The 15,994-nt window shown below is 36.6% G+C and overlaps 1 protein-coding gene across 7 annotated transcripts in view; it reads right to left on the reverse strand.

Annotated features, from left to right (window-relative positions):
- Positions 1–6,980: 6,980 nt before the first annotated feature.
- Positions 6,981–15,994, reverse strand: part of Dcaf6 (DDB1 and CUL4 associated factor 6) — a 116,878-nt gene continuing 107,864 nt past the window's right edge. For all 7 annotated transcript variants that reach the window (XM_070034141.1, XM_070034140.1, XM_070034145.1 and 4 more), the window contains 2 exons: positions 14,684–14,789; positions 6,981–7,393 (listed from right to left, as the gene is read on the reverse strand). In XM_070034141.1, the coding sequence (XP_069890242.1) occupies positions 7,329–7,393; positions 14,684–14,789 (171 nt within the window). In that variant the 3' untranslated portion in view covers positions 6,981–7,328. The remainder of the gene's footprint in view (positions 7,394–14,683; positions 14,790–15,994) is intronic.

Raw genomic sequence — 15,994 nt, forward strand, 5'->3', positions numbered from 1 at the left:
CTTAACAAAATTGACAGACCCTTAGCAAATCTTATCAGAAAAAGAAGAGAACACACCCAAATTAATAAACTCAGAGATGAGAATGGAAACATCACCACGGAAACAACCAAGATTCAGAACATTATAAGGGAATACTTCTCAAAACTTTATGCTAATAAGTTCGACAACTTGACAGAAATGGACCTTTTCCTAGCAAATATTGACATGCCAAAACTAAACCAAGATGAGTTAAACTATCTTAACAGGCCCATATCAAGCATTGAAATAGAAACAGCAATAAGAGACCTCCCAGCTAAGAAAAGTCCAGGACCAGATGGTTTTACAGCAGAATTTTACAAGGCCTTCAAAGCAGAGCTCACACCAATTTTCCTCTAACTCTTCAATGAAATTGAAAGAGAAAGCTCACTACCGAACACATTCCATGAAGCCATCATAACACTCATCCCAAAACCAGGCAGGGACTCATCAAAGAAAGAGAACTATAGACCCATTTCTTTGATGAACATTGATGCAAAACTTCTCAACAAAATTTTGGCCAATCGACTTCAACAATTCATCCAAAAAATCATACACCACGATCAAACAGGATTCATTTCAGGGATGCAAAGCTGGTTCAATATACGCAAATCAATTAATATTATTCATCACATCAACAGGAGCAAGAACAAGAACCACATGGTTATCTCAATAGACGCAGAAAAAGCATTCGACAAGATCCAACACCCCTTTATGATGAAGGTTTTGGAAAAATTAGGAATCCATGGAACATTCCTCAATACAATAAAGGCTGTATATGACAAACCTACAGCCAGCATTATACTCAATGGTGAAAAACTAAAGCCATTTCCTCTTAACTCAGGAACAAGACAAGGATGCCCACTCTCTCCACTTCTCTTCAATCTAGTATTAGAATGCCTAGCTACAGCAATAAGACAAGATGCAGACATAAAGGGGATCCAAATAGGGAAAGAAGAAATAAAACTCTCCCTCTTTGCAGATGACATGATCTTGTATTTAAAGAATCCCATAGACTCCACTCCCAAATTACTCAAGCTGATTCAAAACTTTGGCAAAGTAGCAGGTTATAAAATTAACCACCAAAAATCAATGGCTTTTCTGTATGCCAACAATGAGAAAAGTGTGGCTGAAATTAGGAAAGCAACTCCATTTGTAATAGCCCCACAAAAAATAAAATACCTAGGAATTAACTAAAGAAGTGAAGGACCTCTATGATGAAAACTTTAAAATCTTGAAAAAGGAAATCAACACAGAACTTAAAAAATGGCAAAACCTCCCATGCTCCTGGATTGGCAAGATTAACATCGTGAAAATGGCAATACTTCCCAAGGCTATCTACAAATTCAACGCGATACCTATCAAAATTCCACCCTCATTCTTCAAGGAAATAGAAGAGGCAATCCAAAAATTCATATGGAACAATAAAAGACCCCGAATAGCAAAAACACTTCTCAACGGAAAGAACACTGCTGGAGGAATATCAATACCAAATTTCAAACTCTACTATAAAGCCATAGTAATCAAAACAGCTTGGTATTGGCATAAGAACAGACCTCAGGACCAATGGAATAGAATTGAAAACCCAGAAATGAACCTACAGACCTATAGCCATCTAATTTTCGATAAGGAAGCTAAAACAATAGAATGGAAGAAAGACAGCCTCTTCAGTAAATGGTGCTGGCAAAATTGGTTAACTACATGTAGAAAACTAAAGCTAGATCCTTATATATCACCCTGCACCAGAATCAACTCCAAATGGATCAAAGACCTTGAACTCAAAGCAGACACTCTGAAAACATTACAGGATGGAATAGGAGAAACCCTAAGTCTCCTTGGCTCAGGCCGAAATTTTCTGAATAGAGACCCGGAAACACAACAAATCAAAGAAAGGTTGGACAAATGGGATTGCATAAGGTTGCAGAGCTTCTGCAGGGCAAAAGACATAGCTAGCAAGATCAATAGAAAGCCCACCGATTGGGAGAAGATCTTTACTAGCCATACAACGGACAAGGGTCTCATATCTAAAATATACTTGGAACTCAAAAAATTAAACCACCCAACAACAAATCCTCAAAGAAACAACTGCCCAATAAATAAGTGGGCGAAAGACTTAAAGAGAAGCTTCTCTGAAGAAGAAAGAAGGATGGCCAATAGACACATGAAGAAATGTTCAACATCCCTAGCCATAAAAGAAATGCAAATCAAAACAACATTGAGATATCACCTCACTCCAGTTAGAACAGCAAAAATCAAGAACTCTAACAACAACAGATGCTGGAGGGGATGTGGACAGAAAGGAACCTTCATTGTTGGTGGGAATGTAAACTTGTTCAACCACTTTGGAAAGCAGTATGGAGATTCCTCAAAAGACTTCACATAGATCTCCCCTATGATCCAGCAATCCCACTTTTGGGCATTTACCCAAATGTATACAAACAAGACCACACTAAAGCTACCAGCACAACTATGTTTATTGCAGCATTATTTACCATAGCTAAGATATGGAACCAACCCAGAAGCCCCTTAGTAGATGAATGGATCAAGAAAATGTGGTATATATACACAATGGAATTCTATGCCTCCATCAGAAAGAATGACATTTCCCCATTTGTTAGGAAATGGAAAGGCTTGGAAAAAATTATATTAAGTGAAGTAAGCCAGGCCCAAAGAAACATAGGTCCCATGGTTTCCCTTATTTGCAATATCTAGTATAGGTATGAGTCAAGCGGAAAAGGTCAGATAATGTGATGTTAAGAAAACGAACCCTTAAATATGTATTTTAATGTTTTCGTTTCTTTCATGCATGTGTTTCTAACGCATTTATAAGATTATTTCTTTGTTGCTTTGTATGTCCCTCCCCCACAGTGTAACCCCCGCTTTCACTTTATTTGATGTCAGTATAACATGTGGAGGAGATGGGGACAAACAAGTCGTTTAAGGATTCAGGTGGACCTGTTGCAACAAGGAGAATTACAAAATGTCATGTCAAAGCAAGCTTTACAATGTCGGTGTGGGGGGGGAGGGGAGTATGATTGGGTGGGGGGGAGGGGGGAGGCTGGGAAGGGAGGTGAAGGGTAAACAAAGGAGGAGGCTGCAATGCTTGGTAAGAAATGTATGCATTATCCTGCCAATATAATTGTAACCCCTCTGTACAGTATGTTCTCAAATAAAATAAAATAAAATTAAAAAAAAAAAGAATTAGTAACCCTTTGGGCTGGGAAGGTGCCTCAGGCATGCCTTGCATGCCTGAGACCCTGGGTTCGATTCCTCAGCACCACATAAGCAAAAAGAAAAAAGCCGGAAGTGTTGCTGTGACTAAAGTGGTAGAGCGCTAGCCTTGAGCTGAAGAGCTGAGTGACAGCGCCCAGGCCCAGAGTTCAGGCCCCACAACCGGACCCCCCCACCAAAAAAAAGAAATTAGTAGCCATTTCTGTTTTTGACTTTTTGACACCATTTTGAAATAGCACCAGTTAAGTCAGCCTTAGCAGGCAATAGCACAAGAGAATAGCAATAGCACAACAGAAGTCAGTCCTCCCAGGGGAAAAGGGTAGTCCTGGAGGATCATAGGCTGAGGTGGACAAGATCATTCTGAGTGCAGTAGGAAGCCTGTGTTCCTGAAGTGGGTCTGCTAATGTGTGATGTGGACGAGCTGTGTTGATAATAGACACGGAGAGGCAGAAATGGCTCAAACCCACACTTCAAAGAAAACTCAAGCTAATCCTGAATATATATTTAACATTTTTGGATGTTTTTAGGAGATCAAAAATGGTTGGGATTATTAGAAATCAATATTTATAAATAAGTATATTTAGAGAAGTTTTGTTTACCTGATTAAATGTATTTGGTATTTGTATAGTTGTAAAAATTGTGAATTTATACTTGGACTTGTGGTCTGTGGATGTTTCTGGCACCTCTCCCTTTTCTGCAGCCTATCTTCAATCTTTCTATAAACTAGTAAAGATTAAGGACAGATTATTACACAATTGGGCTTTCTATATTAAAGTTGCTTGTTACAGCCATTCATGCTATACCAAGTTCATAACTCCCTCAAGTCAATTAAATTCATGAACTTTTGTTAAATGACTGGTTTGCATCATGTACATAAAACATCCTAAATCCAAAGTTTTCAGTGGAGTATTAATGAACGTTACTGATCTGCCATTTATCAACTAATCAAAAGAATCATATTTTCCATCTCATAATCAAAGTCAGAGAGGCTGAGTGGTAGATTACAACATGAAGACACAACCAGGGCAGGAAAACCCACCACCTTCTTCTGACCCCTTTACCCACCATAATTGAAGTCACCTTCCATTTTCCTGCTCACCTAAGTTTTAGAGGTCTGTTCGATGTACCTCCAGTCCCTCCGTCCCCCACCCAATCAGGCAAGACTTGTTAACTCTTTGCTGCCTCCCAGTCTACTTGTCTGGGCTGCTATACTCCTAAGTAGTGACACCATAATTGTCTACAGAATTGCTATGGGTAGGAGCCCTAATTCCTTTTGGTAAACTTAAAAAAATTTAGAGATGTTTTAGGTGTAAAAAATGAGCAGAACCCATAGGAAATAGACTCATTACCTTGTTCATGTAACTGTAACCCCTCTGTATAGTATCTTTACAATAAAAATATATTAATAAGCAGAACATGAATTCCCAATCTCTTGCCCCTCAAAACACACACACACACACACACACACACACACACACACACACACACACACACACACACACACACACACACACACACACACACACACACACACACACACACACACACACACACACACACACACACACACACACACACACACACCATCAGCATCCTGCACCAGATGGAGAGTTTTGATTTTTTTCTATTACTTTTCCTGCCAGTTACTCCTTGACCTTAGTTCTTCAATAGCAGTAGCCTGATTCCTCAATTTCCCAACACCTCACTATACTGTTATAGCCAAAAGAAACATCATATTGTGTGTTGTGGTCCTAACAGCTTGTGACAGTTGGTGGGGGCAAATATGATCCTCTTACGACATTAGAGAGGAGGAAACAGAAACCCAAAGGAATCAGATGTCTTGAGCAGGGCTCATAACTAATTGGGAGCCAGAAATCAAGATCTTTGTACTTTCCAGAAAGTCATACACTTACCTTGTAACTAAAGCTCTGATTCCTTCACCCCTTTGGCCATTTAACAGGATTTCTACTATGGATGTGTATGTCTAGAATAGGAGCTAGATATTAAGTCCAGTTGAGCTTATTAAGCCAACTAAAGAGCTAATTTCTTCTATGACAAGAGCTAGCCTATTTTTTTTTGTCAACAGTAGGCGTTCCTGGGTTTGCAATCATCTACTGAAGCTGTAAGACTGTTCGTGGCCAATTTAGGAGTAGATTATGTCTTCCTCTTAGTATTTGGCTTAGACTCTTCTTCTCTAGAATATTTAGACTTCTGGAAATAACAGGAACATGTAAACTACCTGCTAATTAAATCAAAAGGGAAGTATTACTTTCTATAACAAAAGACAACTATTATACCAAATACACTAAAAGCATCAAAAGAGAGGGGGCTGAGATGATTGACTACATAGACTATCAGATTTGTATTGGCACTGTATTCTTATCTACCAACAATGCAGCCACTGAGGGTGAGATACTGCCCTTCAGAACATGGATGAGAACTAGAGTTTAAGGTGATAGTGATGGATGAGGTATCACATGCATCTATCTCTGTAAATAACTCCAATGCTTTACTTTCTGTGGTAGTGTTATAATTCTGGCAGTCCTAGATAGCTGTCTTAAAATGAGTTCAATGATCATTTCAAATGTGTGGTGCACTTCCATCTGCCAAGGTTAGTTGCTGTCCTTTACAAGTGAGACAGTTGCCAAATACTAACTGGATAATCAAAGGCACCTCCTTCTTAAAGGACAATTAATGCATCACCTCAGAAATAGATAAAAGAAAATGCCTATGTGGAGACGGAAAGGATAAAGAAGGAGGTGGCGGAGATCAAGCAAGAGTGAGCCGGCACACACTAGATGGTAACGGATACACCATTGTGCCAAGCCTGATTTTTTGCCTTCAAGGGATCATGAAACAGGAAACTAACTGTACTTTTTCTCACCTGGTAAGTCGGTACCACTGATAATGACCATGGATGACTAGAGGACAAGAGACATTAGAAAGTATATAAAGATGTTCAGGGACAGAGTGCTAGACTAGCATGTATGAAGACCTAGATTTAATTCCCAACATTGAAGTAAGAAAAGGAAAGGAAAGAGGAAAGGGAAGGAAAGAGGAAGGGGAGGGAGGAAAAGGGAGGGGAAAGAAAAGGAAAAGGGAGAAAAAAGAAGCAAAAATATATAGAATAAAATTAGAAAATTATTATGTAATGGATTGAAGAGATGTGAGCATATAATTTGAGGGAAAATAATTAGTATGCTTTAGTGAACATAAAATTAGATTGAAGGAAAGATACAAGCGGAATGAAAACTTAAGTGGGTGGGGCCATTTTCAGGTATAGTCTATAAGCCTGGAATGAGTGGAGGTGGACACTATAGTTAAGATGAAATTAGAAGACTGGATTATTACTAACTTGCATTGACAGCTGGAATATGGAGACAAGTAGAGCAGAAGCAAGTACCTTTATTAGATTCTAAGATGTGAACTAAACATGATGCTCAGTGATTGAGATGTGATAAGGTACCAGTAATGAGAGATGAAGACCAGTAATGAGAGATGAAGATAAAGTACTTTGGAAAGATAACTGAATAAAATCATTGTATATGACGCTATGAAACAGAAATCAACATGGAAAAAGATGATTGAATTTGGAAAACAGGGAAAGATAGTCCTCTTTTGTTAAAGAAAAGTTTGGAAAATGTGGACCAAAATAGGCATTCAATAAAAAGTCAGATTTAGGATAACTTATAACAACAAATATCTTTAATTAGAAAGCAACAGACATGCAAATGGCAAGTGTAGAAATTTATTTGAACCAACATTTCCACTATAATGAAAATTACTTTTCAACATTGATCCAAGCTCCCACATCTGAAGGTTAGGGAAAATATTGCACTTTGTCTTTTCTAGCACTCCTCATACATGACAAAAAGTTTTTAAAACATTTTGCTAGTTTTGTTTACACACTCTCCCAAATTCATGCACACAGTCATTCCAAACCAATGGTAAGTCATCCCCCCACAGGGAAAAGCTCCAAAGAAACCAGAGCCTTAAAATTGCACTAAAGTTCTGTAAAGAAAAAAATATAACAAATGTCTCATACAAATTTCAGAACATCTAAGTGCTTGCCAAAAAGTTGATTATTCTTCATCCTCATTTTCATTCTCCTGACCAGATCCTTCTGATCTGTCACTCTCCAGTCGGTCTTGAAAAAAAGATATGAGAATCACAAAAAGAAATACTTTTAGCATGCAATTATACATAATTTCAATGTCTTTATTTAACGCGAGTAAAATGTAATTAATTCAACACATAAATATGTGAAGATCAGTTCACATTAGGTATAGCTAAGTATTTTAAATGTTGCCTGTAGAGGTAAAGGAAAAAAGAAAAATACACTGCACCATTAGCTTTGGCTATGCATGTAATTCTAAAATAAATAAAAACAACTCCGAAGATTTTACTAGATTACATTCTCCTGCAGTGGTTTTCACAGAGTTCCTTGGAAACTAAGTTTTAAGGAGGTATATTAGGTGCTATTAAAGAATGTGAAGCTGGGCACTGGTGGCTCACGCCTGTAATCCTAGCTACTCAGGAGGCTGAGATCTGAGGATTGCGGTTCAAAGCCAGCCCAGGCAGGAAAGTCTATCAGACTTATCTCCAATAAACCACTAGAAAACCGGAAGTGGTGCTGTGGCTCAAGCAGTAGAGTGCTCGCCTTGAGCTGAAGAGCATAAGGGCAGGGCCCAAGCCCAGAGTTCAAGACCCACGACCGACCGAAAAAAAAAAAGAATGTGAAAAGAGGGAGGTTGCAAGAGAATATGGAGACCACGTTCTGGAAGACTGTGTAATTCAGTTTGTAAAAAAGATTTCTTAAAATTAAGCCAGGCACTGGTGTCATGCATGTAATCCTAGCTATTTGGGAAGTTGAGATCAGGGGGACTATTGTGGTGAGTGAATGAAGTATGTTCTTTCAAGCTTAAATCAGTCATGCTTTGTAGTCCTTTGCCAGTAATACTTTTCTTCAATTCTTTAGCAATAAAGACTTGCACAATTCAACTATTATTACCCTTTACCCTGACCTTTTCAAATACCTACTCTGCAGAGATATGAATTCTCTTCTCCAAATTTCAGAATGTCTTCTATGAATCTCCTCATAATGATTCCAATTGAAATAATAGTTGTTTATCTGTCTAGATAAACAACACAGACTAGACTATGTGCTCTTAGGAGAAGGCAAGAGTGATTTCTATCTTTATATCTTGAGGACCTAATAAAGGCTGTTCATTAATGATGTTGTTGTTGTTGTTGTTGTTTCTGTGATAAAAGGGGCTTGTGTGTGCTAGGTAAAAACTTTACCACCGAGCTCCAACTCCAGTCCCTCAATGCAAGTTTATTAAATAAATGTATTTTAAGTATAATTTTATTTATTTTTGTGCCAGTCCTGGGGCCTGAATTCATGGCCTGGGGGCTGTTCCTGAGCCTTTTTGCTCTACCACTTGAGCCACAGCTCCATTTCCAGCTTTTTGGTGGTTAATTGGAGGTAAGAATCTCACTGACTTTCCTGCCCAGGCTGCCTTTGAACCATGATCCTCAGAGCTCAGCCTCCTGAGTAGCTAGGATTATAGGCACAAGCCATTTGCACCTGACTGAATATAAGATTTATGAAGATAAGCTAAATCACATTATGTTATGTGAAGGCAACAACATAAAATTGCCACAGGATGGAATTTAGGTCATTTATGCCACAGAAACATTTCCCCAAGGTAATATGGAGAATTAAGGTCAGGGATAAAAGAAAATTCAGTTCCACTGTTCACAGAAAGAAATAAACTCTGTATTGTTATTATTATTATTGTTGTTGTTGTTGGTCATGGGGCTTTAACTCTGGACCTAGGTGCTTTCTCTGAGCTCTTCAGCTCAAGGCGAGTATTCTACCACTTTAGCCACAGCACCACTTCCAGTTTTCTGGTGTTTAACTGGAGATAAGAGTCTCATCGATATTCATTCCCTGGCTGGCTTTGAATTATGATCCTCAGATCATAAGGCGTGAGCCACCTGTGCCCAGCTGTATTGTTATTATTGACAGAGGCTTAAACATTCTTACTGGATTACACATCAGTTTAGAGAAGGGACTATATATGTAAATATACAAGTGAATTACATTCCAATGACAAAATGGGAGATTATATGTGTGTGTGTGTGTGTGTGTGTGTGTGTGTGTCTGATTTATAACTTTAATTAGATTATTTACCTGTTATATAAGCAATCAGTACATACATGTAAACCAATGAACAAAACAGACTTCATAGATTATTAAGGAACAGTGCATGAATTTCTGACAAAATACTTACCTAAGGAATATTAGTATAAAAAACAAGCACTTTTTGGGGGGAGGCCTATATTGGGTATTGAATCTAGGGCCTGTGGGATTACATTATTTTTATTAAGTGATAACTTCCATGAAACACAAAACATTCAATTGCTGTTCTGCGAAAGTATATATTATAAGAGGAAATTCTGGATATGGTGAACCAGATTCAAGAAATCTATTCTGTCATGTTAACAAAGTGTGGAGCAGCAGTTTCGGCCTATTTAAAGTAGAGAGCTTAAGTTTCTTTTGGTTGTCACACTATAAATGATGATAGGGAAATAGAGAATAAAGAAGAATCATTGCAAGCTTTAAATCATGAGTTCTGCAGCTAAGGCTATAATTCTATAGTCCACAGCCGGCACTATAGACAAGTGAGGGTCAAGAGTCTCCTTCAACAGGCTGCAAGAAAACAGTCTGTGGCTTCTGAAATGTGGGCAGAGCCGTCAGTCTCTCCTCAAATCCAGCTTCTCTAACTGCCACAGTCACCTCAAAGTGAAAAACTCACTTTCTAAAACTAAATTAAATGAAAAATTTCTATTCATGAAGTGCTACTAAAGTAGTAATGCAAACAAGTTAACATTTCCACAAATCTTTACTTGGCAATTACAGACCAAAGAGGTCTGAACTACACTGTGTTCTTTTAAATGAAATCTGGAAATAGTAATCACTTCTATATTTATTGCTTTCAAAAGTAGCCAGTGACAAATTGATTTTATAAGTAAGTTTATATTTGCAGAAAGATAATAAAAAGAGATACAATGTTTGCTGGCAAAGGAGAGAGAAGGGAGATAAGAGAAAAAAATTCTAAAGGAAAATTGTATTCCATAAAAATCATGTCTTATTTTACAGATTATGATTTGCAAAGAATTTATTTTCTTTCTTTTTTGGGGGAGGGAGGTGGTCGTGAGGCCTGAACTCTGGGCCTGGGCGCTGTCCCTCAGCTCTTCAGCTCAAGGCTAGCACCCTACCACTTGAGCCACAGTGCCACCTCTGGCTTTTTTCTTTTTGCTTATGTGGTGCTGAGGAATAGAAACCCAGGGCCTCAGGCATGCAAGGCAAGCGCTCTACCACTGAGCCACCTTCCCAGCCCAAGAATTTATTTTCTTAAGAAAAATAATATATACAAAATGTATCGCTGGCCAAAGATTTGATATTAGAAGTTCATTCATTTACACATCTATTTACCAAATATTTACTGAATATTATGTTTAGGTGCTGTTCTAGCTAAAAATGCAGTTGCAGAGAGGACATATTAGATCTATGCAGCTGGGGATACAGCTACATGGTAGGGCATTTGCTTGCCTACTATGTGTGAGTCCTAGGTTCATTCTCAGAACTACAAAACAAAGCAACAAAAACTTGTTTTTCATAAGATTACTTTCTAGAGAAAGAATGAAAACAAGCAAGACAACAAATGTATTTTTCTTCTTTAATCTGAATAAGGCAAAAAAGAAATGAAAAGTTAGTGATAAGTACCTGAGGACAATAAATCAATGAACTGAGTGTGACTAAAAAAAGGCACAGAAAGCAACTGAAGACAGTGGTCAGAGAGGACTCCTGAAGAGGCGCGTAACATTGCTTTCCGTTTTCAGTTGTATATAAAGTTTTGGGGCCAAATATTTCAAGCAGAGGCAACAGTGAGTAAAAGGTCTTAAATGTATTAACAATCTTGGATGAGGAATAAAACAGAGCTGGAAGTAGAAATTAGAGGGTAGCAGGGTTTAGGTTATTTAGGAACTAGTAGATCACAAAAGAATCAGGGGTTTTATGTTAGGAACAATGGGTAAGCTATTGAATCTTAAGAATTTTAAAAGGGAGTGATATAATCTAATTTGTGTTTTTTAAAAAGGGGGTCATCAGCTGAATGACTGTCACTTGAGCCAGGTGCTAGTGGCTCACACATCTGTAATCCTAGCTACTCATGAAGATGGATCTAAGGATCATGGTTTGAAGCTAGCCTTGGCAGCCAAATCTGAAAGACTGCTGTCTCCAATTTACCAGCAAAGGCCAGAACTGAAGGGGTGGCTCAAAGAGTAGAATGCCAGCAGTGACTAGAAGAAAGCTGAATGAGAGTGAGAGGTTCTGATTCGGATGTTCTGATGACAAACTTTGCAAACCCATCACAGAAAAACACTATCTACGTTTCCACATACTGCAATCCAGAGGTATGAAGGGATGAATTTCAAGTGATAATGTACAATTCATGTAAGACATGCTAATACATATAAACTCTATCCAGAGAACATGAGGAGGCACAGAAGAATTTTAAATAGGGTAGAAACATGTTCAGATTTAAAGATATTCTAAAAGATTCTAAATGGTTATTCTATAACATTATTATCCTTTCAAAGCCTCTCCGGATATTGGACAACCTTTGTATAGTTTAGATGAGGAATCTTTTTTTTTTTTTCAGTTGTGGGGCTTAAACTCTAGGATTGGGTGCTGTCCCTGTGCTCTTCAGCTCAAGGCAAGCACGCTACCGCTTGAGCCACAGTGTCACTTCCAGTTTTCTAGTGGTTTATTGGAGATAAAAGTCTGACGGACTTTCCTGCCCAGGCTGGCTTTGACCCGAGATCCTCAGATCTCAGCCTCCTGAGTAGCTAGGATTACAGGCGTGAGCCACTGGCACCAGGCTTAGATGAGGAATCTTAAGTGCATTATTATTGAAAATAATTTTGATTGCTTTTGCCAGGGGACTGAACATAGGAACATACTGTCTTGTGCACGCTAGGCAAATGCTGCTGAATTAATATCCCCATGACCAATTTTTCTTGCCTTAAAAAATATATTCAGCGGCTAGGAATGTGGCTCACTGGTAGAATGCTTGCTTTGCATGCATGAGGCCCTGAGTTCAATTCCTCAGCACCACATAAACAGAAAAAGCCGGAAGTGGCACTTTGGCTCAAGTTGTAGAGTGCTAGCCTTGAGCTGAAGAGCTGAGGGACAGCGCCCAGGCCCAGAGTTCAAGCTCCACAACCAATACCCCCCCCAAATAAATATATATAAGAATCTTCAATTATCTGTATTTAGCACTTTAAATTTAATTTTTTAAATTATAAAAGCCCCAGAGGAATGTCTGTGATATGCTCAAATGGAAGAGTGCTTAACCTAACAAGTTCAAGGCCCTGAGTTAAAATCCTAGTACACATAAACAAGCCCCAGAGGTAATTTGAAAAGGATCTTTCATTAAAGATCTATAGTAGGCACAATGGCTTATATCTGTAATATCATCTACTTGGGAGGAAGAAATTGGGAGGACTATAGATCAAGGCCAGCCCATGCAAATCTTATCTACACCCCATCTCAACAAATAAGTCAAACATGCTACTTATAAGGGAAGTTGGGTAGAAGGACCCAAGTGTAAGAACGGCCAGGGGCAAAAAAAGCATATTCTGAAAATAACTAAAGTGAAAAGGGGTTAGGGACATAGTTCAAGTGCCTGCCTACAAAGCTCTAGGCCCTAAGTTTAAACCCCAGTACCACAGGTAAATAAAATTTCAAACCTGGAATAATAGATGGGATGAAGTAACCTGTGGCTAAAATGTACCCATTTGGTCAATGTATACTCCAAACTCCCTTGAAACTGAACTTGAGAACAGAAGAGGAAAAGAATAGCTGACTAATAGACTTATCAAATAACTATCTTTTTAAAAAAATCTCTTGGGGATAAAAGAATAAATACAAACTTTTGGGTACTTTGTCTAGTCTTTTGCAAAAGAGAAGAAAATCTACTTAAAGCAGTTTAAATTGCCTATTCATTACTAGCAAAAGGATATGGAAATGAAAAGGGAATATTTATACAATAAAATACCTACCTATTCTAAATTCCAAGAAACTGGTGATAGCTATTTCCTAACAAACTATTGCACCTGTAACAAAAACTACTTTCTTATAGGCTAACTCTACAAAAGAGCTGACCATTACATAAATAATAAAAACATGCACATTTTAGGAGTGATCATTAACAAATATTTTTCTTTATTTGTGATATGCTGCTTTTTAAACTCTGAAATCCAATAGATGAATATTAAAGATTACTTGTTATTGAAGAAAATGGATCAAATGAAGGCACAGTGACTAATTTAATGCAGGAATCCAAAGAAATATTGTAAAACATTGTTATGGTACTAACATTTTTTGTTTACATTTTAGGTTTATTTTTTGTTTTTCCCAGTTAAAATTTTCCATTTTCCTAGTAACAGTATTTATAATTTGAATTATTATTCTCTAATTACAAAGATATAATGCTTTTTCAATTTTTCAAATGTGCTCTATGGCTTAGGAAAATGTCACATGATTATTTATTGTACCTAGAATACTTACTTCTTCTTCCCTACTGAATCTGAGGAAATGGTATTGAGTGTATTGTTTATATAGACATAATATGACAGTAGAAGTTATTTGAACAAAAAGTGAGGATGGAGGTGGACAATATAAAAACTTTAAGGTTAGAGATTTTGGTGTATTCCCACTTTTAAAGAGGGCTAAAAGAGTGGCTGGAGATGTTACAAAGAATATAGTAATAAGAAAGTCATTTGACATTAAATCATCCAGAGGTTTGTATTTCATAGTAATGGCTTGCATATATGACTACAAGATAAGTTTATAGGCCACAGGGAAAATAAGGGCTTGGAAATTAGTTTCAAATTCAGACTTTAATGTTTATTAGGTGTATGGCCTAGGATACCTTCCTAAAAATAATGTACTTTGTTAAGGTTTAAAACTAAATGAGGGTATTTCTGTGAAATGATTAGTATACTTGGTATGTTATAGATAATCCATATTATATAGTTACTAGTATTTGTTTTACTGTTTGACATAGTACATTTCTTAGCTAGGCTATTATTGATTTTGAATAAACCTATTAAAATATATTTAAAATATCTAAAGGCTGATATGCTTTGTACAATGAGAGAAAAGTTGATAAATGTTTTCAAGTAACCTTCTTTCTATATACCATTTTTCAATAACTTTAGTGCTAAGGTCAAGGATTCATAAAAATTAATTTCAGAAGTTGCTTTTATTTTGTGATATTAAGAAAAATACATAAATCTCTTTAAAATAGATCTTAATTTTTTTCGAATATAGCAATGATTTTAATGGTACAACAAAAGTTCTTACCAGCTCGGATGTGATTCAGTGATGCCAACATCCTCAACATGAACGAAGCTGGAACTGTAATAGTGTTTCTAGTTTCTTCCAGCATGAGTTCATTTCGTGTTATAACCTAAAGGCAATTTAAACGACAGTGTTAAAGATCATAGAGTAATGATATTTTTTCTTGAAGATTAAGAAAACAATAAACAATTATCAGGTCCTAGAAGAATTTTTCTTTATTTGTGTGATGTCTATATTTCTGCTTTAAGGTAAATAAAGTAAGGATAAATCATTTGCTTTGGTGCCAAATAATTACTTCACCTTGCATTTAAGTAAGATAAGAAAGTACTACTATTCTTAAGGTGGCCTAAAGACAAAGGTCAAACACTGAGACAACTTATAGTGTTTAAGAATTCAATTTAGCTTTTAGGTGTAAAAGTACTTAAATTTAGAGCTTTCTAGAAAAGTTCACTTTGTGTTGGTTTTTACTGTCTTCTATAGCAGAAATGACATAGCAGTATTAAATTATTATTTAGTAAAAATAACAATTATTATTACTATTACCAAAATTGCTATTACTATTAACAGTGTTCAGTTTATCATCCTGAGATTACTTCGATTGCTTGAGAAGATATTACTTTGATTAAGGCAAAATTTTTCTTTTTCATTTTAATGGTATGTGCATTATCAAGAGTATTCTAGTGTTCTCTCTTTTGTTTAGCAATAATTATGCACAACTTTTTATTTCTTTGAGGTGAGAGTATATTTTTATTTTCTAACTGCCAAATATAAAGATCAAATACTTAAGTATGTTTGTGCATCTCAAAAATAAAAAATATATTAAGGGAGGGGAAACACTGGTCTAAGGGCAAGGCACACTTGAAGCACGTTTTATGTTTGATTGTATTTTCTTTGTATTTTATAAACATTTATTTAAACTTGTTGCAGTTTTAAGTAAATTTCCAAAATGTATGCTCAACAATAATCATTAAAACATTTGCAGCATAAAAACATTTATTTTATTTTATTTATTTTATTTTGGAAGTATTGAGGTCTGGAGAAAGTAATTTTGGAAAAAAAAATGAATTGTATCTTAAGAATACCACATAAAACTAAATGTTCCTGAACACCTAGCGACAGGAAAAAAAGACATTAAAAGTATATGGCAAAGGTTAAAACAAAAGGAAGAAAAGACAGCATGATGCCAAGTGTGGTGGTGACTCATACCTATAATCCAGTACTAAATAGACTGATATAGGTTTGTGAATTGTGAGACAAATATTAGTCTGGGCAACATAGTGAGGCTCTATCTCAAACAAACAAAAATCATTTAAG

Source organism: Dipodomys merriami, unplaced genomic scaffold (genome assembly GCF_024711535.1).
Source record: "Dipodomys merriami isolate MVZ:Mamm:240054 unplaced genomic scaffold, mDipMer1.0.p SCAF_24, whole genome shotgun sequence".
Taxonomy (NCBI): domain Eukaryota; kingdom Metazoa; phylum Chordata; class Mammalia; order Rodentia; family Heteromyidae; genus Dipodomys; species Dipodomys merriami.